We start from the raw sequence: 22,467 nt of genomic DNA on the forward strand, positions 1-22,467 counted from the left end.
TTTTTTTTTTTATTTCGGACACATATCTGAAGGCTTCTGTCCAATTCGTCCCAAAATACATCGATTCGATTTTTTAAATATATACACATATATTTTTGATATACTTTGAAATATTTATTCAGACAATATACGTTAAATATCAGTTTCGTTTTCAAGTATTATTATAAAATAGAATAAATGGAGTACATATAACAAGATTGTATAATAAAATTAATTCGGAAAAGTATATCTAGTTGTTCTAGTAACTGTTTAGATCAAAATAAGCAAGTGTCCAGTGACTTATGGGAGTTTATATATATATAAATTGTGAATATATATGTATATATATTCACAAGTTAGACATTTGATTAATGAGAAACGAAAAGCATTGGGAAGTCAAATTAATTAATTCCATTTTTTCTAAAGTTTTTAATTTTACCACTGTAAACATGTAAATAACGAACTGATTAGTTTTTCTTATCCATCCAGTGACTACTCTCGAGCGAAGCTAATTAATTTAACTTGCGCATAGTTCAAATATAGCGGTGGGCGTTGATGAAGCAATACAACAACAAACTTGCGAAAGGTCGGTGAACCACATGAGCTTGAATCGTCAGTTACTTTAATATTAACGTGATTGTCGAGCTTTCCCTGAAAACTTGATCTTTGATACATGGATAGGACTCATTTGTCGATTTTTATTTTTAGAAAAGAAAGCAACTTTTGACATTCGACATTTTGGAACTCACTTTGGAAAGAATATTTTATTATCCAAGTTGCCTCATGGAGGATTACTAGAGATTCTTTCTTTCTTTTTTTTTTTTTTTATTTTTCTCTTGCTTTTATTGAATTAGCGCATTCAATTAAGAAAAAGTAGGTCCAAACGGCTTCAGCACGTAGTCACAGATCGCTCCAGCCTCCGCAGGAAGTTTAATTATCGGTTGATTGCAGCGAACGAATGAAACCGTATATTCAATGACCAAACATCGTGGACATACCATGTATCAATCAGTCCGGGTGTAATTAGTGTAATTAACTAACCACATCCTGCGATTCTCCATCATCAGTTCCGAACAAAATGAAGTATCGATACAGCCGATGAAAATAAAAGTTTAAAATGAAATTTACATACGTCGCAATTGCTATAAATTGTAGAACACAAAAATTCTCTATCTATGAATAGTAAATAATAAATAAATTGCTATAAATTGTGGAACACTAACATTCTCTATCTACGAAAAGTAAAAGTACACACGCACACACATATCAGTAATTACAAACAACTTTTTGTTACCTACTTTTTGAATTCTCCATTTCTTTTTCGGTCGGACAATGCATCGCGATTCTCTGCAGAGTATCAACAGAATAGAACTAGCTTGTTGGGTGTATCGTGGTTCCTCCCAGAGGGGTTTGAATCGATAGATCGTAGGTTGATTAAATAGCTGCGCCACGAGTCGTTCGCCTTTGCGAGCGTTATTTCGATCGGGGAGATAAAGTACAGTACTCTCTCTCTCTCTCTCTCTCTCTCTCTCTCTCTCTCTCTCTCTCTCTCTCTCTCTCTCTCTGCCGTACTGATGTAACAGACTCGCGAAATCAGTCATCAATCAGAGTTTACACAACAATCAAGGGCGAGTTAATCGAGAAAAAAATTCCCCCGAAAGTTCACAGCAGAATAATTTAATTACGATATAGTATAGTCCTTATAGTTATCACATTATTATTATTCTTCTCATATTTATTTATCATTACTACGTTTCTCAAAAAAAAATATTTCAAAGCTATTTTTCTTTAAATTCCTTTTTTCTCTTTGTCTGTAATTGATGCATCCGTAGCCTGAAAGAAAAAAGAAAAAGACAGAAACAAATAAGTATAATGCTCAGCCTTGCTATCATCTTGCTATCGACTCGACGAGTAAATTGCATCTATTATCGTCCCAATTATCTCGTTCTTGCATCAACGATCGAACGAATATAATAAATTCCATTCGAACGAATCTCTTTCGTTCACCCCATTACGGAAACGTTTGTGCCGTGACGGGCCGATCGGATCTCGTTAATGTACTACCGGCGCTAATTATTCGAAACTGGTGTAGTTTTGCCTTGGCGACGGCCTCTCTAATAGTCTTCTGTCGCCGTTAATTTCGTTAGGAAAATTGAAAGCCCCGAAGCTAGCCAGCGACAGCGATCCGTGTTTCGTTCGCCGTCTATCTTCGTCTATCTCGTCGCGGCGAGAACATCGGCGGCATACAAATAAGAGGCTCGATCATAAAATGTGACGTTCGTGTTGACGCGAGCCGACCAGCTTCTATCTTCTTCTTTGTACAGGATTTTTTTTTTTTTTTTTGTCCCGAAGGAGGAAAGTTTTTGTCCCAAAAGTTGCAATATTTTCTCAGTTTTAAGTGTATTTGAGCATAATAATATTTTAGTAAACGATAAATTTATTACTTCTCGATAATTTCTCATCATCGACGAGTTCGAAAAGAAGGCGAGGAATTTATTGCGTACGGTTTGGTCACTCGTTATGGTCCGCAATCAGTTGCCAGCGCAAGTAGTTAATTCTTAAATACTGTCGCTACAAAGAATCCTAATTATCTATCATTCGCTCCATTCACGGATGAAATTCCATTTAAATATATTTTCTTTTTATCAATTTTAAACAGAGCTTTCGAATTTCTTTATTTGCAACATTGTTATAATTATATTAACTGCGAATTCTACACGAAATTATTTAATCTCTTTCGCTGGAATGTCGTGCCACGCACGTCGAAAATTTTCTTGTCGCAAAATTGCAATATTTTCTCAGCTCTAAGTATATTTAAGTATAACTCGGGCCAAACAAATAATAAATTTATTACTTTTCTATAATAATTTCTATTCAGTGATGTCATACCGGCGAGTTCGAAAAGAAGGCGAGGAATTTATTGCGTACGGTTTGGTCACTCGTTATGGTCCGCAATCAGTTGCCAGCGCAAGTGGTTAAAGGACCTGCCGCAAAATTGATCTCGACCTTGAATTTTTAAAAAAATTTTCTTTTGCATTGTATTCTACTCATCACGAAGGTAAAACTTTTCCAAGGAACCGTAGGTCGCAACCAAATAGTTGTCTTGAAAAATGACAAAAATTTTCTTGATCGCTTGAGTACTAACAGAACGACTTCATGGTTCTGGACGCGTGGATGTCTGTATTTCTAACAATATTAACAGTTAGTTTAATCATTTGACTCACACTTATGCTACAACATATGACAAATCAAAGGTTAGTGAAGATACCTAATTAAAACGAAAATTACTTTTTTTTCTTTTCGAACTCGCCGGTACGATGTCACTGGATAGAAATTATTAAGAAGTAACAAACTTACTACTTGTTTTGCCTGGAGCATTTAAATATTACTTAAAACTGAAAAAACGAGAAAATGTTGCAATTTAGGGCGAAAAGTTCTCGACGCGCGTGGCACGTCATTCCAGCGCAAGAGGGTTGAATCAGTGAGCGTGTGCCAGCTCGCGTTTAAAATTAAAACGCACTGATCGAGGCGCAGAGTAAACGAGATAACCGTGGGTGAAGACGACGACGATGGATGATGATGCTCGATCGGATAACCAGGGTTGCGCGAGGGGATTTTCAGCTTCCGGTTTCGACGTTGTCGTCGCCGGTGCCGGGGTTAATCCGATATCCCGAAAGGGTGGAGGCGAGCTCGTCAAAGAAAAAGAGCGTTGAGTAGCTGCTCGTACGAGAGGTATGTAGATAATGGGTGGCCCGATGAAACGTAGGTGGTGAAGAGACCAAAGCAGGTTGCTCGCTCTTGTCCCTGTTCCTCTTTTCTTCCTCTCTCTCTCTCTCTCTCTTCTCCCTCCAATCGAGCTCTCTCATTCAAATATTATCGGCGCTTACGCTCGTTTAAAATGCCACGGCGCGGTGTCGCGCGAAATTGATATTTTTCTGCGTCTCTCTGTATACGCCTACTTCTTCGCTGGTATTTTTAAAGAAGAAAACTTCCACTGCACGATACGTACATGTGTGTGTGTGTGTGCGTACCGGAAGTGTACTGATAAAGATTGAACGAGCAGAGTAAAAGGGGGCAACCGCAGGAACCGGCGGCCGTGAATGAAAGAAATCTCCGAAATCTCCTCTCTCTCGTTTTCCATTTAATTTTTGGGATTTTTATCTTTTAAAGAGGAATGGTAACTTAATGATAAAATTAGAGAACGTGAAGCATGACTGAAATGAATAATAATGCCCTTGTTACCAATTTTTCTTGTGTTATATTAAAAAATCTTTGAAAGGTAAAAGAAAAAGGAAAAAACGTTATCCTTGGTGGCAATAATGGCCAATTTTGTAATGTTGACAACTTTCGTGTTCTCTTTGGTATTTTCAGTTTTTTTTTTAATATTATCGTCAATGATTCCCTCAGGTAATTTTTGTTTCGAAAACGCGAAATGCTCCGTGTTTTTGAACAATCTTGAGAATGATATGTTCTTCTCGAAACCAAAAATGTAAATGTTCTGGTGATAACAGAAATCGCAAAAATCGCTATGAGAGTGATGCAAATGGGTTAGGTTCCACGTACCGGAAACGTCAACTTACTTGACTTTTTTTACATGCAGTGTAGCAATTTTAATAAATAAATAGATAAATATTAAAAAAATATATAATTTCAATAAACTATAATAAATAAATAAATAAATGAAATTCGATAGTACGTAGTTAGAGTTGCTGTACAATTCACAACATTAATAACACGATTCAGTTGTGCAGTCGTCTGTAATGTTAATAACGCAATGGCATGTATCTCCTATCTATCTGCTGGCGTGTTACGTTCTATCCGGATTCGTCTCTAAACGGTTGGAAAGAACCACGTTTCGCCTCTCGATCTGTACCGGTTTCGCCGTTTCTCTTTATACTTCTTCCTCCCCCCCCCCCCGACTATGCAGAGTGTACACGTGACGAATAGGCTCGCGAGGCGGAGGGGTGGCTCGCTCTCATTAACCTCTCGCTGGCGAAGCGCTCTTAGCCGGCTGCTTCAATTGCTTTCGTCGAGGACGGAGGCCTCGGCCACCTTTTAGCGGCGCGATTCGAAACTTCCGACGAAGCATCGTCGGCACGGGAAGTGAGGGAGGGGGAGGGGGAGGAGGAGGGTGGAGGTGGAACACGCGGGACCGGATATGCGGCAGCCTCTCGAGGGAAACCCCCTGTGTGTCCCGTGTTTGCTGAAACTGCCGAATGCGAGGCCGAATTAGGCCACGGAAAGGAACCAACCGAGTCGATCAGCCCGAGGGGTGTATAAACCTCTTTGTATCGCGCGGTATAGTCGACGATAACGTGTAATATATAAATGCGGAAGACTGCTACACAGGGTGGGTCATAAGTCACTTCCTACTAAAATAAATCTGTAAATAAGTTTTTATATAATATTATATATATTATTATGTAATATTATATAAATTTATTAAATTTTTATTATATAATATTAGATAAATTTAGTAAATTTTAATTATGTAATATATAAATTTATTAAATTTTTATTATATAATATTATATAAATTTAGTAAATTTTAATTATGTAATATATAAACTTATTAATTTTTTATTACCTAATATATAAATTTATTAAATTGAATTTAGTAAATTTTTATTATATTATACATAAATTTATTAAGTTCTTATTATATAATATTATATAAATTTAGTAAATTTTAATTATGTAATATATAAATTTATTAAATTTTTATTATGTAATACATAAATTTAAATTTTTATTATATAATATTATATAAATTTATTAAATTTTTATTATATAATATGTAAATTTATTAAATTTTTATTATATAATATGTAAATTTATTAAATTTTTATTATATAATACTATATAAATTTATTAAATTTTCATATTTTTTAAATTTATCAAATTTTTAATATATAATATTATCTATATTATCATATATCTTACATATTATCTATTGTATATTTAGAAAAATTTCTTTTTCTCTGCAAATTAAAGTACACAAAAAACTCTTATTACGAAATGAATACACGCCGCAAGGGAGAATTAAAATAGTGAAAGCCAGAGTTATGGAACTTAAATTGAATCTTCCTTACGTTTCAGTTGTTTTATTAAAAAAAGAAAAAAAAAAAATTGTTAGGAAGAACCTTTCGTAAGAACCCGTCCTGTACTTGTCAGAAATTAACACTACAATTTCCACAGTATTTTCATATTTGGGTGTTAATAGAAATTTCACGTCGAAATTCCCGAGTATTTGACATTTTGACTATTTGTATTGTTGGATACGTTTCCTCTTCATGTCATGATTGCTAGGTGGTGTTCTGTCCTTTTCTTTTTTCGAATCTGCCTTCGTTCTTCCAGGTCACCCGGTTCGCCGAGGGTTACGTTTTATTGAAAATTTCATGCTCTGTTTGTCCAGCGCGCGCGCGAGATTCTCCTCTCCGGGTTTTTGGGTCAGCTACCCTGTTTGCGACGTACATATGTCTGTTGACCCTCGGACCGGATGCTGACCATCATTAGGTGGAAACACGGCCTGAGGAGCGAGGTCGAACGGAGATCGATGTCCAGCGTGAGCAGGAAACTGTGAACTTTGCGCCGCAGGAACTCGGCGATCGCAATCACCTGCAGTTTTCCGCTCCTCTCGAAATTATCTCACCCCTTTGTAATTGTTACTTTAACATTGCCACACACAGATTATTATCCGAAAGGTAGCCTTTCCTTTCACACATTTCATCAGAAACTTATTCTGCTCGACACGTATTCTCTTCATATTTTTCTTCAAATTCTGAGACTTTTTTTCTTTCGACATTCGTCTCTTGACACTTTTCACTCGATATCCACTTCCAAGGTTGTTTCTTCGATTTTCTATTTTTCAATAAACGATCATTGTTCCCACCAGAGACTGAAAACCGAAATATTTTGAGGTTTAGGTATTATACCGGTATATTTGCTTCCATATTATCGTAATATAATATCGCCATTTGGGAAATCGGTTTTCATACCGGTATTTTCATACGTATTTTATCGGTATTTGATGTCCACAACGGTAAAAAAACTGAAATATATACTGCTACGGTACAGCTTTACTGACGAAATCACATTTTTCATTTTCTACGTGCAGTGACTTTTATTAATATTCGGACATTATGCTATTCAAAATATTCTTGTGGATTTCGATTGTTTATAATAGTAAATTTGGATCAATTTTTTAATAATATAATAGAACATTCATTATAGTTTATAGTAACGTAAATTTTATTTATTTATTGCACATACTTTTCTTAATATCAAACAATAAACTGAACCATGTCGAAATGTAGCGTGGCAAAACTATTCGGAGATTTGAAGAACTACAATATTTGAACCTGAAAATTGTTAACATAAACAATAATTAATATTTTGTTAGGTAGCCTTTAACTTCAATAATATATCGCAGATGCTTAGGCATATTTCCAGTAATTTTTTTTAAGTAATTTAGCGGAATATTCTTCCATTCTACGATTAATGGTTGTTTCAACTCCTCTTTCGATTTATTGACGTACGACAATTAGTCATTTTTCACCGAGAAAAAGGAAAATCGTATCGAGAAGTCGGTCATCTTTTAAAATTAAGCAAGAGTATCGTGGCTGATATTGTATGGAGATACAACGATGAATTAGTATAAAAAATAACAAAGGATACGTGTATAAGCGCCATCAAATTTACTATCGGCAGCTTTATGAAAACATTTGATCATTGTTCTCCATTTCCTTTTCTAATATATTAATATTTTATTTACCGGTATTATACCGAAATACATCTATCGACCTAACATCGTTTTGATAGCATCCTACTGGCACCATTTCGGTTTCATCAAACGTAATCGAATAGTAACCTAAAAATACCGGCATTGTATCCGTAATACCGATTCGGTCTTTTGGCAGGACAGTTTGATCGAGGGGCCTAAAAAATTACGAATACTTTGAATGGCTATTAAAAAGAAATATATATTATTGGTTGACATGAGCTTTTGCTGATGAACTAGAGAAAGCAACATTAAGAAGAGAAAAAAAGACGGCTGGTTCTCACTCACGAGATCATTCATCTCTAAGTAAAGAGGGAGTAATAAAATATCTCTTCTAAATAAATAAAGAAGAAGGAATATTCTCTCACGCAGGTTATTAATTCCGACAGGTACGATTATTCCTATTAAAGGCGAACATTCTTCAGAGGTTCGTGTTACTCCGTTCGCGAGAGCTTCGAACATCTGGAGAAGATTCACTTGCCCGCAGACGAAGAAGCAAAGAGGAAAGAGGAAGATAATTACATTTCCATCTTCTGAAGCTTTTGCCCCGGCTGTTTTCAGTTTTCTCCTGCACAGGCTTTAGTCAAAGACAAATAAGCTGTCCTGGCCTCCGAAGAAACGTTAAAGAGTTCGGAGATATAGAGATTTCCTCGTGTTTCCTCTCCCATCGAGTCTCTCTCTCTCTCTCTCTCTCTCTCTCTCTCTCTCTCTCTGTCTGTGACAGTTCTAGCGTTAAATCTCGTCGGGAAGCTGATTAGCTTCGATTCGATGCCAGAAAAAACTCTTCCGTCTGCTCGGCTTCTTTCGGCGGATTTCTCGAAAGGGTGAAACAGTTCTGACTTTCCCCTGCGAAAACTATTTTACGGCGGAATTTCACGAATCTCCACTCTCGAGGACGTTTTTCTTTCACGACGAAAGATTCGTATCAACGTCAACGACAATGGGAGGAAATGCAGCTCGTAAGAAGTTCACTGCGCGTGACAGAACAGTGTTGTGTTTCATTCTCTGGTATTCCGTAGACGTTGATTCGTTCAAATTTTTCTCGATCGCTCGAATCCACTAGCGCTCGGAACATGGCGTGCCGTGTTATTCACATCTCTGCCTGTGGATACAGAGTTGGATTTAAATAAGACATGTAATTTTTATGGCTTTTTTTGATGACTTGTTGAGCTCGATACGACGAAGAAGGTGGTTGCTGAAGGAATAGCAAACGAGGACGTTCTTTGTCCCACGTCAATTTCTTTCTTTTTCATCTTTCCTCGATCGATGAAGCTGGCTTTCGTCAGGGTAATTCGAGTCCTGCGAACGACAGGTAGAAGGCCACCTTCACGTCGCAATAAAGGAAGAAATATTTGCCGGCGGACGGAGAAAGGCCGTGGATTAAAATAGACGTAACCGTCTGTTGGTTAGCGCGGAGGAAAGGTGAGACTGTGTGCAAGAGACCGCTGGAACAGACACTGTCGACTCTCACGATCGCTTTTTGGCCAACGTGAAGGGAGAAAAATGCCGGTAGTTTGCTCGAATTTTGCAGATATTTTTATCTTTGAGAAAATTATTTCTTCTAGTTCTGGACGTTTTCAAAACCATCTCTATAATAATTAAATAATCAAATAAATTTTTTATTTATTGTAAATATTTCAGAAAATTATTTCTTCTAGTTTTGGACGCTTTCAAAACCGTCCTCATAATAATTAAATAATTAAATAATTTTTTTATTTTTCTTTCGTTCTGAATTTTGCAGATATTTCATCTTTGAGAAAGTTATTTCTTCTAGTTCTGGACGTTTTCAAAACTATCCCTATAATAATTAAATAATCAAATAAATTTTTTATTTATTGTAAATATTTCAGAAAATTATTTCTTCTAGTTTTGGACGCTTTCAAAACCGTCCTCATAATAATTAAATAATTAAATAATTTTTTTATTTTTCTTTCGTTCTGAATTTTGCAGATATTTCATCTTTGAGAAAGTTATTTCTTCTAGTTCTGGACGTTTTCAAAACTATCCCTATAATAATTAAATAATCAAATAAATTTTTTATTTATTGTAAATATTTCAGAAAATTATTTCTTCTAGTTTTGGACGCTTTCAAAACCGTCCTCATAATAATTAAATAATTAAATAATTTTTTTATTTTTCTTTCGTTCTGAATTTTGTAAATATTTCATCTTTGAGAAAGTTATTTCTTCTAGTTCTGGACGTTTTCAAAACTATCCCTATAATAATTAAATAATTAAATAATTTTTTTATTTATCTTTCGTTCTGAATTTTGTAAATATTTCATCTTTGAGGAAGTTATTTCTTCTAGTTCTGGACGTTTTCAAAACCATCTCTATAATAATTAAATAATTAAATAAATTTTTTATTTTTCTTTCGTTCTGAATTTTGCAGATATTTCACCTTTGAGAAAGTTATTTCTTCTAGTTCTGGACGTTTTCAAAACTATCCCTATAATAATTAAATAATTAAATAATTTTTTTATTTATCTTTCGTTCTGAATTTTGTAAATATTTCATCTTTGAGGAAGTTATTTCTTCTAGTTCTGGACGTTTTCAAAACCATCTCTATAATAATTAAATAATTAAATAAATTTTTTATTTTTCTTTCGTTCTGAATTTTGCAGATATTTCACCTTTGAGAAAGTTATTTCTTCTAGTTCTGGACGTTTTCAAAACTATCCCTATAATAATTAAATAATTAAATAATTTTTTTATTTATCTTTCGTTCTGAATTTTGTAAATATTTCATCTTTGAGGAAGTTATTTCTTCTAGTTCTGGACGTTTTCAAAACTATCCCTATAATAATTAAATAATCAAATAATTTTTTAATTTATCTTTCGTTCTGAATTTTGTAAATATTTCATCTTTGAGGAAGTTATTTCTTCTAGTTCTGGACGTTTTCAAAACTATCCCTATAATAATTAAATAATCAAATAATTTTTTAATTTATCTTTCGTTCTGAATTTTGTAAATATTTCATCTTTGAGAAAGTTATTTCTTCTAGTCCTGGATGCCTTCAAAACCATCCTCATAATAATTAAATAGTTCAATAATTATTTATTTATTTTTCGTATTGAATTTTGTTTCATCTCTGAAAAAGTTATTAGTACACGAAGATTGAAAAGTGTCTTGACACTGCTTCTTCTAATCTTGGACGCTTCCAAAACCATCCCCATAATAATTAAATAATTTTTTATTCATCTTTCAATGATTTTTCGTTACAACTTTTCAATGAAATATTTGGCTCTTTTGATATATGTCTCTTGCTTTTACTTTCACTTATTGTAGAACACACTGGTACAAACGACGTTTGAACAATAAAATTCAGGTCATCCTCTGTACAGTAGTTCATCAAATTACTTGTAATTTTTGTCTCAGGTGAAATACACATTTATTATTCTCTACTGATACTATATTAAACTATAAACGAAGAATAATATACACACATATACAAGAAAAATAATTGCAAAATTATTCTGCACTCGTGATGCAGTCGTGTTGAACTAACTTCCCACGTGGAACGCAATAGTAGTATTGCAAAATGTAACCAGGCCTCCCCACCCCCAAAATAAAACCAGCCACCCATGGGGAGAGGTTACCCCGCTGTTCCAAATGTTACAGAAGGGTGTACGGTTATAGCTGTATTATCCCCTTTTTCGCTACTGGCATTCATCCGTGAGTCATCGGTTCGTACTCACCCTCTCCGGGTGTGTGACGTCACTTGGACAACCACCACCCCATCGAGAATCCAACATCGGAAGCATGTCATCGTTGGGTTATTATGCAAGGGAGGCCGGGAATCGTCAACCATCCTCTCGAGGATTCTTTCACGACTGTAGGAAGCCACTGTACTCGATAATCTCCTTCTCCAACCGAATATCGACGAATTTCGGCCAATAGAGGCGAGGATTGGCACGAGAGTGGGTGGATCAGATGGAAGAAAGGAAAATCAGTGATATTGAGAAAGTATAGAAAAGGCGAAAATTCACGTCTTGGTTTTCGACGATTTTAGAATGAATCAATTTTGTTATATGTAGGTTTAAGAAGATTTTAAGCTATAATTTTACCACTATATGTTATTGTGATTTACATCCAACTTCTAAGAATATTAGGGCACTTACAGAAAATGAAATAGATTTGGGAAATCATTAGGAAATTGTTGCAATTTCTTAAATTTATTTCAAAGTTGGTTATATTAAGCTTGGAGAGGTATATATAGTTTACAGTATAATATTTTATATATTATATATAACATTATATTATATTATATATAATATATTATAATATTATATATAGTAATAATAACATTAATTTTGCACAAGAAAGTTATATTTTCTTTTCGTCGACATATCCACCGCGTTTAATATTATATATATTATATTATATATATAAAATATAATATTATATTTTTTATAATATAATATTATATATATTATATATAGTAATAATAATTTTAATTTTGCACAAGAAAGTTAAATTTTCTTTTCGTCGATATATCCATCACGTTTAATATTTTATATATATATATATATATATATATATATATATATATATATATATATATATAATATTATGATTTTTATAATATAATATTATAATATATATATTATATATATAGTAATAATAACATTAATTTTGCACAAGAAAGTTAAATTTTCTTTTCGTCGATATATCCACCGCTTTTAATATTACATATATTATATATATAATATATAATATTATGATTTTTAATATATAATATATAATATATAATATATAATATTATGATTTTTATAATATATTATAATATTATATATATTATATATAGTAATAATATTAATAATATGTAATTTTATATTAATAATATTTAATTTTATAATAATAATAGTAATAATATTTAATTTTGCACAAGAAAGTTATATCTTCTTTTCGTCGATATATCCTCCGCGTTTTTTAATTATTTGTCCGACTAATTTCGCCATCAGTTTTTTTTATTGTTTCTGGTACTATTTGCTTCCGTGCGTTTTGTAGTTTCGTTCCACAAGTCATTTTGAGACTTTGGACACACTTCACGGGTTTTCCGATCTAATTCATCCCAAAATCTTCTCTGTTGGGCTCAGAGATCGAGGGATCGAGGGTGCCAGTGCATTATTTTTGATTCATCACTCTGTTCTAAATGTTGCAAATAGTCTTTTCAAATCCTTGCAGTGTGCTTAGCATCGTACGTCGTGCATGAAAATGGAATTTTGGCCTGTTAATCGCCTGCCAGATGGTACGTTCACGTAAAATAGACAAATACTGTTCTTTCTTCAGAATCCCTTCGATTATTATTAAATCATCAACACTATTCGCTCCAATACATCCCCAAATCATTATTGACCGTCCTTCGTGTTCAACTGTGGATACGATACAGTCAGGAATCATTTTTTTCTTCAAGTCAGTCAAATTTAGATTCGTCGATCCACAAAACATTTTTTCACTCTTCAGCTGACCAATTTCGATATTTTTTTCTTTTTTTTAGCCCACTGTAGTCCTTCTCACTTTATTTTCTGGCCTTAGTAATTCCTTTTTTTATAGCTACGCATCCACGAAGACCAACCTTGTGCAAGCTTGTCTCCTTATTTATACTAGATACTGAATGAAGCTGGTGGCCTAATCATTCGCGAACCCATTGCAATTCTTCGGTAATCACTGGAAATTACTTTCAGTCATCAATTTACAACAACTAGTTGCTGACTGTGAGATATTAATTTTACACGCGGCGAAAATGGTTAAAATGGTTAGGCGCGCATCGAAGTAAATTCGTCGTATTCGGGATTGAATCCAGAGTGCTTCCGACAAAACCGATACTGCCGGGCCGAAGCGAGGGAAATAGATAAGTCTGGGGACAGACAGTACAGCAACGAGACTGGCTCGGTAATTCGAGAGATCGTTAAAATCGTTTCGCGTTTCTGTAGCGAACTCTGTCGACTTCCGTTTCCATCTCTTCTTTTTCTCTCTCTCTCTCTCTCTCTCTCTCTCTCTCTCTCTCTCTCTCTCTCTCTTTCTCTATAGCCATCGTTGAATGCTGCTGCACCGTTTAGTTATTGTCGAGCTCTGCTTTTCTTCTGTCTTGCGCGCTCATTCTCGTTGTCGATGGAAAGAGAGTGAATTACGACGAGGAGGATGGTGGAGGCTGGTCAATTGAGCTCGGATGGAAATCGTAGGGTTTTTCGTCGAATCCGAGTTTTAAAAAAATTTCCATCGAGTTAGTTCCCTTTCTCTTTTCGATCTTCGTCTTCCGAGATGGCATATTCTGCATTCCAGTAGCACGTTTTCAATTATCTGGGTCATAGCTATGTTCGATTATATATCACCTAGGTATAAGATTAAGATAAAAATAATGTGACCTGTGGTATAGCGGAGTGAAAAGTATTATTATATCGTTCTTCAAGCATTCCTCCATGCCTGCAGCTTAATATTGCTTTTTTAATAAATAGAAAAAAGAAAAAATGGAAAAAATGAAGTGATATTTTCCAATATTATTTCACTGAAACTTAAGAGTATTAATAGATTAATGAATTATAATAAATTAAAACGGTTATATATTAAACATAATATACTATAATGTAAAATAATTATAAAAAATTAATAAATAATGTTTTTAAAATATTTTTTAAAATTTCTACGTCGAAACAGAAAAGTATAGCTGAATAGACTTTCAAGTATAAAAAAAAATATAGTTAGAACTCGCAATTTTATTAATTCTCCTCTTTATCTCTATTTATAAATACTGCAATGAGAAACGAGAACAAATTCTGCCTAGAAAAGCTATAGATACACTCCGAAAATTGTTCTACTTCAAGAAGAGAGATTTCCACTTTCAGAAACCTCTTAGAGGCAATTTCCAACAGAGGATTTGAACGAACTTTAAATTTATGAAACTTTAGGCCCCTTTCAGACAATTTGTTTCGACAATACCTGCAAAAACTGCTGAAACACGGAGAAGCAAACCTTCTCCTCCGACCCGTCAAATATCTCGCGAGGAAAGGAAAAAAAGTCGGGAAGAAAAATAAGACAGTGAAGAAGCAGCGACACGCGTTTATGTGATGTCACGCGCAGAGTACGAGCCTCCCCATTGGGAATGCACGTCGCATTATCATTCAAGGCGGTTCACCTGGTTGGGGAATGAGAAATAATGCCGTCGACACGGTTCCTTTCAGTCACGGGTAAACACACCTTCCGTCCTTTTGCCTTCGCTTTCTTTTTTTCCTTTTTCTTTTCTTCCTCCGCCTCCATTCATTTGCATCTTTCGGCGAGATTAATAGACGAACCGACTTCGGTCGGACGTTGAATGCATCAGCGATTTAACGAGCCGCTGCCTCGATGATTCTTTCTTTTTTTTTTTTTCCTTGACTCAGTATTACCATTCGACGACGTACCGCAGACGTACACCGGATCCATACTGGTGGCTGTGAACCCGTACAAGGAGGTGGACTTCTACACGAACGTGAGTAAATTGCAATCGTTTCACCTAGCGGATCCTCTTCGTTGAACGTTGAAGAGAACGAATCTCTTCGACTCAGATCGAGATAAAGAAATAACAAGTTCGATGATAAAGTGATAATTCGAGATGTTTGCCGAGTGGTTGGGTGATTGGTCATTGAGATGATCGATGGAGACACATCGATCACACTTGTTCGTATTTTATAATAAATGACTCTTCACGAGGGTGAATCATTGTGAGATCTTTCGTACATGAGCGTATTAACTTCTTGCCTAAAATTGCAATATTTCCTCAGCTCTAAGTATATTCAAGTATATAACCCAGGCAAAAGAAATAATAAATTTATTACTTCTGTATAATAATTTCTATCCAGTGATGTCATACCGACGAGTTCGAAAAGAACGCGAGGAATTTACTGTGTACGGTTTGGTCACTCGTTATGGTCCGCAATCAGTTGCCAGCGCAAGTGGTTAAAGAAGCCTTAACCTCTTGCGCCATCGAAAATTTTCTTGTCGCCAAATTGCAATATTTTCTCAGCTCTAAGTATATTCAAGTATATAACCCAGACAAAACAAATAATAAATTTATTACTTCTGTATAATAATTTCTATCCAGTGATGTCATACCGACGAGTTCGAAAAGAACGCGAGGAATTTACTGTGTACGGTTTGGTCACTCGTTATGGTCCGCAATCAGTTGCCAGCGCAAGTGGTTAAAGAAGCCTTAACCTCTTGCGCCATCGAAAATTTTCTTGTCGCCAAATTGCAATATTTTCTCAGCTCTAAGTATATTCAAGTATATAACCCAGACAAAACAAATAATAAATTTATTACTTCTGTATAATAATTTCTATCCAGTGATGTCATACCGACGAGTTCGAAAAGAACGCGAGGAATTTACTGTGTACGGTTTGGTCACTCGTTATGGTCCGCAATCAATTGCCAGCGCAAGTGGTTAATTCTTAAAAACTATCGCTACAAAGAATCCTAACTATCTATCATTCGCTCCATCTACGGATGAAATTCCATTTATATATTTTCTTTTTGTCAATTTTAAACAGAGCTTTCGAATTTTTGGCGGTTAATTACAAAAGAGGAAGCGGAAAGAGAGAAAAGAAACAATCGCAATAATACCTATTATTTGCAACAGTGTTACAATTATATCAACTGCAAATTCTACACGAAATTATTTAAACTCTTGCGTTGGAATGACGTGCCACGCACGTCGAGAATTTTTTGTCCAAAAATTACAATATTTTCTCAGTTTTAAGTATATTTAAGTACAACCCGAGCAAAACAAATAATTAATTTATCACTCCAGTGATATCATCACCGACGAGTTCGAAAAGAAGAAGAAAGCGACAAATTGTTGTATACGGTTCGGTCACTCGTTATGGTTCGCAATCAGTTGCCGTATAATGGAAACGAAGAAGAAAAAGATTATCATTTGTGAAATGTTACTCGCACAATTCTTCGTTTCAAGAACGAGGAATTAAGAATTGCGTCAAGTTGATAACTCACGAAGATTTTTCAAATTCGCTCGTCACCGACGATCTAACGATTGGTTGATCATTCAGCTCCCAAGGAGTTTCTTTTTTCTTCACCGGGATGAAGGAGTTTCTTTTTCTGCACGGGAATTTAATGAAACATTCATGGAAATTCGTGACCAAGTTCTTAATCGTATACCAATTATGTATCGCTCCACGGAGAATGGGGGAGATGGACACGTACAGCCTTCTCTGTTCCTCGAGGCAGAGGACGCCGCCACGTGTTTAATATTTGCTATTCTTCGGCGGTACTTCCTGCCCACATTTGAACGCAGGAAGTGCGCAAGTAATTGCGCATTTCAGCAACAACGGGCGGTACAACGAACAACTGTTGTATCGATCGGTATTTAATTCCATCTCTCCTCCCTTACATTTTTCCTTTTTTTTTTTTTTTTTTTTTTTTACAAATATCCAACGACAAATATTTTCTTTAACGCTATGTTAAAGAATTATATTATTATTATTTAGCTTAATTATATTATTTTTTGGTATATATTTTATATTATTTAATTATGAATTAATTTTAGAATGAAATATTGTAAGATTAAATTCAATTCTTAATTATAAAGTGTAAAACTTTATTGTTTATTTTTTTAGTTATATCTATTTCTTCAATAATTTATATATATATATAGAATTAGATATATAAATTTAAATATATTTAAATTATAATTATAATTATTAATTATTATATTATAAATTATATATTATATATGTTATATAAATATTAATAGTTATTATATATAAATTTAAATAATTTTAAAACGTTTTTATTATTTAATAATATTGTTTTTATTATCAATAATTATTTTAATTTTAAGTCCTAATGTAATAACGATTAGAACTACCAACACGACTAAAGCATAGAACTTTGATCCGAGATGTTAAAGTGAAAAAAAAATAGAAATACAATACAATAGAATACACAAACATTTATTCGCGTGTTTTATAAAAAAAAAAAAGTCGTCCAAGCCTCTGAAAATACACCATTTCGCATCTAGTAGTACATCTGTAAAAAGAATTAGCGAACTAGTCATTCTGCGCTGGCAACCGATTGCGGACCATAACGAAAACCGAACCGCATCGTTTCATCGACAACAGCAACGAAGGAAATAAATAAATTCACGTTCGAAAAGTAACGCAGTGTCTACGCCGCGAGTGACAATTCTTTCATTACTGATTTTATTGTCGTTCGAAGAAGCTCGTTTAATTGCGACGGATCTAACGATGAAGGGAAGTTGATGATCTAGCGTGAGAGACGTACGTTACGTTCCAACAACGCGGCGACTTTTTTTTATCGAGCGTGGTTTCGTCGACACGCGAAACGGCCGTCGACAGGACGCCTTTATCGTATTGAAATTGCTAGGTCTCGCCTCGAAAACAGGAAACGGAAGCGGCGACGGGCCTTCGCGGAGATATCGCGGAACAACCGATCAACTCTCGAAGGGTTTTTCTAGGTCACGGAACTCCGCTCCGTTTTTTCGATAAATCGATGCGTAATCCATTTATTTTTCCAGCTGCGAAAACATCGAGCTTCTTCTCTCTTTTACACCTCTCTCTCTCTCTCTCTCTCTCTCTATCTCTATCTCTATCTCTGAGTGAATTATTGTCACTTAAAGCGGTCGCGTAACGCGGGAAACGTGTTTCACTTCGCGGCGGCGCGCGTATTTTTAAAAACGAGTTTAACAGCGGCGACAAAAGATTGATTGCAAGTGAAGAAGGAAGAAAATGAAACAGTGGATGATACATTGTATTCTCGATTGTTAAGAGTCAACCAAGGCAAACGGTCTTGATGATTTCATTACGCGTAAATTAAAATAAATAGTCATTGTTCTGGTTTCTTATTTCTTATCTCGTAATATGTTTATTTAGAGGAGCGAACTTGCATAATTTCTTCTGTTTCGTTCCGATTGAACTCGGACTGTGGACAATTTATAATATCGAGTCACGATCAGTTTCTATTTTCCTATTTTTTTATTAAATCTTTTTTTTTTTTTTTTTGATATATTTTTTTATATTGTTTTAATATATATATTTAGTATAAGTAAAATTTAGTACTTTTTCTTTTTTTGAAGAAATATTTGACAAATTCTCCTTTCGATTGATAAAATAACAAATTGAATGCCCTAGAAATGGTTAAAGCGACCTGTTTTAATTTTTTATAGAAATTTACGATTTTATTTACGAGATTTACAATTTCACCGCGCGTTTTTAGGAGATCTGAATGATATTTTACAAAATATATATACATTCCTCCGATATAAATATTTACAAATATGTATTCCATTTCTCTGTTGCAAATTTTATACTTCGATAGACTGTGGTTTTAGCGTTAAATTTGCTTAAGAATTCCCTCTATTTATACTCGCTCGTCGTTCTACAAACGACAATGTTGAAACAGTGAAACGAACATGTCAAATCACTTTTTATTTCGGTGATGCAGGAACAACTAAGCTCTCAAAATGATTCTCCATATCGACTCGCGTCATCTTCGAAGAGTATTTTTGGAAAAAGACAAATTACATATTCCTATCTAACCTGACAAACACGCTCTCTATATTTATACAGGGTGGGCCAAAAGTTTCTTCCCACTTCTCTTTTTTTTAACAAAACATCAGAATATAAGAATATAAAAATCTAATTTTATTAAATTAGAATAAAGAAGAATAAATAACAATTAATATAAGAATAAAAATCTAATTTTGAATTAAATTTAAGTTCAAACATAAACTTAGATTAGCGTACTTTAATCTGTAAAAAAGATTGAAGGAAATATAATATAATATATGATATAATAAATATAATAAATGTAATAAACATAATAAATAAAATATAATAAATGTAATAAATATAATAAATAAAATATAATGTAATAAGTATAATATAATAAAATATAATAAATATAATAAATATAATAAATAAAGTATAATATAATAAAATGTAATAAATATAATAAGCAAAGTATAATATAATAAAATGAAATAAATATAATAAATAAAGTATAATATAATAAAATATAATAAATGTAATAAATAAACTATAATAAATATAATAAATAAAGTATAGTAAAATATAATAAATGTAATAAATATAATATAATAAAATATAGTAAATGTAATAAATATAATATAATAAAATATAATATATCTAATAAATATAATAAAAAAAATTACGGATTCATTTTAGTAGTAGAAAGTGATTTTTGGCCTACCCAGTGACTTTTGGCCCACCCTGTACAATATACCCCAACGTATCCTCGATAATCGTACGTCGTTGCTTTCTCTCTCTCTCTCTCTCTCTCTCTTTCTCTCTCTTCTTCCCCTGATGTGTGCGCAGTTTTTAATCTCTATTTCGAGGCGCGCGAGCGTCGGGCTTGAAACCATCGGGCGGCGTTAACGCGCGTATCAGCCTGGTTTGAATTAGGGTGCGCAGACCGCGCGCGAGGACTTATTTCGGGATCGAGTGGCAGCCACTTCGTACGTAAATACGGGTCGCCGACAGTGAAACGGTCCTCGAACGGCATTCGACCCTTTAAAGTGTCGTGTGGCGTCGTCGAAGGAGAAAAAAAAAGAAAAAAAAAAAAAATAAAACATATGAAAGGGTTGAGCGATTAAATCGAATTAAGGCAATAAAAAAAAAAAAAAAAAGAAGGGAGTCAGCTCGCAATAGAATTTGCTCCGAGTCAGCGGTTTAACCCTTTCCACCTGGTCGAACTTCAATGAGTCTTTTTTCATATTTTCTTTTTTTTCTTTTTTTTTTTTCTCTTCATCGTGGAATACAAAACCATTTCTTTCTTTTTCGATCTGCGCTGCAATATGGAGATATGTATTGAGTTTCCTCTCTTTCTCTATTTTTATTCACGGTTGGTGGCTTTAACCTTCTGCTTTTCTCCTCCGCAGTTCTCTTCTTTATTTTATTACAGTGTTCCATAGCTAGTTACTTTGGTTAAATAGTTTCTCAATAAATAGTTTCTTTCGATTATGAGAGAATTTCCTGTATCTTTTCTTCGCCAGTTCCTGTATTTTGTCTTCTTCAATTCTTTTTAGTTCTTATGCCTCGCCAAGCCGAGTAATTCCCTAGAGAGACGTATTTATTTTGTAACTAACACGGTGTATTTGTAAGTTCGACCGCTTTCCCACCGGCTGTCTACGTAATAAGTTCGACGGAAAAAAAAAAAAAAAAGAAACCGCTTTGATGTGTAACCCGTGTTTCTACTTCGATCGCGTTCCTTTGACTTTATAAACTCGCGCTGTACATGCCAGACGAGCACCCGGGCGTTTTAAAACGCGTCTCGAAAAGAGACTTCTAACGGCGGTAATGCTCGGTAATAAAATCAAATATTCTGGCAATTAATCTTCATTCGTTCCATTAGGAAATCTCCTTTTGGAAAATATTCGTCTCTGAAAAGGAAGCTAATGATTACACACGAACGTTTCGTTTTCGTTTCAAAATACGTTATGAACAATATTATGTTATAAATAATATTAACGAGTATTTGTAGTATATTTAATAGTATATTTAATGATATTAACGAGTTGAAAAGTTACAAATTGCAACTTTCGTGAATGTACGACAGTTGCAATTTGTTGAATTTGCTACTGCAATTTCACTTGTTTTATTTATTATATCAAATTTTGCTTACTGCATCGAGCAGAGGGTTGATCATTATATTAATAACTTGCGACTCGTAGTACCTCGCGAATGATATCCCACTCAGTGCACAATGGCTCAGGTATCCTACTGCCTATAGCATTTCTAGAACTTAAATAGGGCGTTGGCACGACTTATGAAGGAAATTCTTCACATATTCGAGATATTCATCCTTTAAGCTCTGTCCTGGCTGAAATTTCACCACGTGCTTATTTTATTTATTGTCATCATTCTGCAATAGTACTGTTATTTACTGCCGCTATATTATTTACAACGTTGTTACAATTATATTAACTGCAAACTGTACACGGAAATTATTCAACTCTTAAAAACTATCGCTATAAATATAATTCATGAAATAGTGAAATTTCATTTAAATATTTTTTAAATTCTGAACAAAGCTTTTAAATTTCTGAGAGTTCATTAAGAAAGAAGAAACAATCGCAATAATATCTTCACTATATTATTTACAACATTGTTACAATTACATGAACTGCAAATTCCACACGAAATTATTTAAACTCTTGCGTTGGAATGACATGCCACGCAACTCAAGAATTTATTGTCCCAAAATTGCAATATTTTCTTAGTTTTAAGTATATTTAAGTATAATATTTTAGTAATAATAAATTTATTACTTCTCAGTAATTTCTATTCAGTGATATCATAACGACGAGTTCGAAAAGAAAGCGACGAATTATTGTGTACGGTTTGGTCGCTCGTTATGGTCCGCAATCAGTTGCCAGCGCAAGTGGTTAATTCTTAAAAATTATCGCTACAAAGAATCCTAACTATCTATCATTCGCTCCATCCACTGGAATGACGTGCCACGCACGTTGAAAATTTTCTTGTCGCAAAATTGCAATATTTTCTCAGCTCTAAGTATATTTAAGTATATAACCCAGCCAAAACAAATAATAAATTTATTACTTCTCTATAATAATTTCTATTCAATGATGTCATACCGACGAGTTCGAAAAGAGAGCGAGGAATTTACTGTGTACGATTTGGTCACTCGTTATGGTCCGCAATCACTTGCCAGCGCAA

At 33.9% G+C, this 22,467-nt stretch overlaps 1 protein-coding gene across 2 annotated transcripts in view; it reads left to right on the forward strand.

The window, feature by feature from the left end:
* LOC122532854 (myosin-I heavy chain) overlaps positions 1 to 22,467 on the forward strand; it is a 65,322-nt gene that overhangs the window by 15,819 nt on the left and 27,036 nt on the right. For both annotated transcript variants that reach the window (XM_043661978.1, XM_043661979.1), the window contains exon 3: positions 15,165 to 15,227. In XM_043661978.1, coding sequence (XP_043517913.1) covers positions 15,165 to 15,227 — 63 coding nt within the window. The remainder of the gene's footprint in view (positions 1 to 15,164; positions 15,228 to 22,467) is intronic.

Source organism: Frieseomelitta varia, unplaced genomic scaffold, assembly GCF_011392965.1.
Source record: "Frieseomelitta varia isolate USP_RPSP 00005682 unplaced genomic scaffold, Fvar_1.2 scaffold_479, whole genome shotgun sequence".
In the NCBI taxonomy this organism is placed as follows: domain Eukaryota; kingdom Metazoa; phylum Arthropoda; class Insecta; order Hymenoptera; family Apidae; genus Frieseomelitta; species Frieseomelitta varia.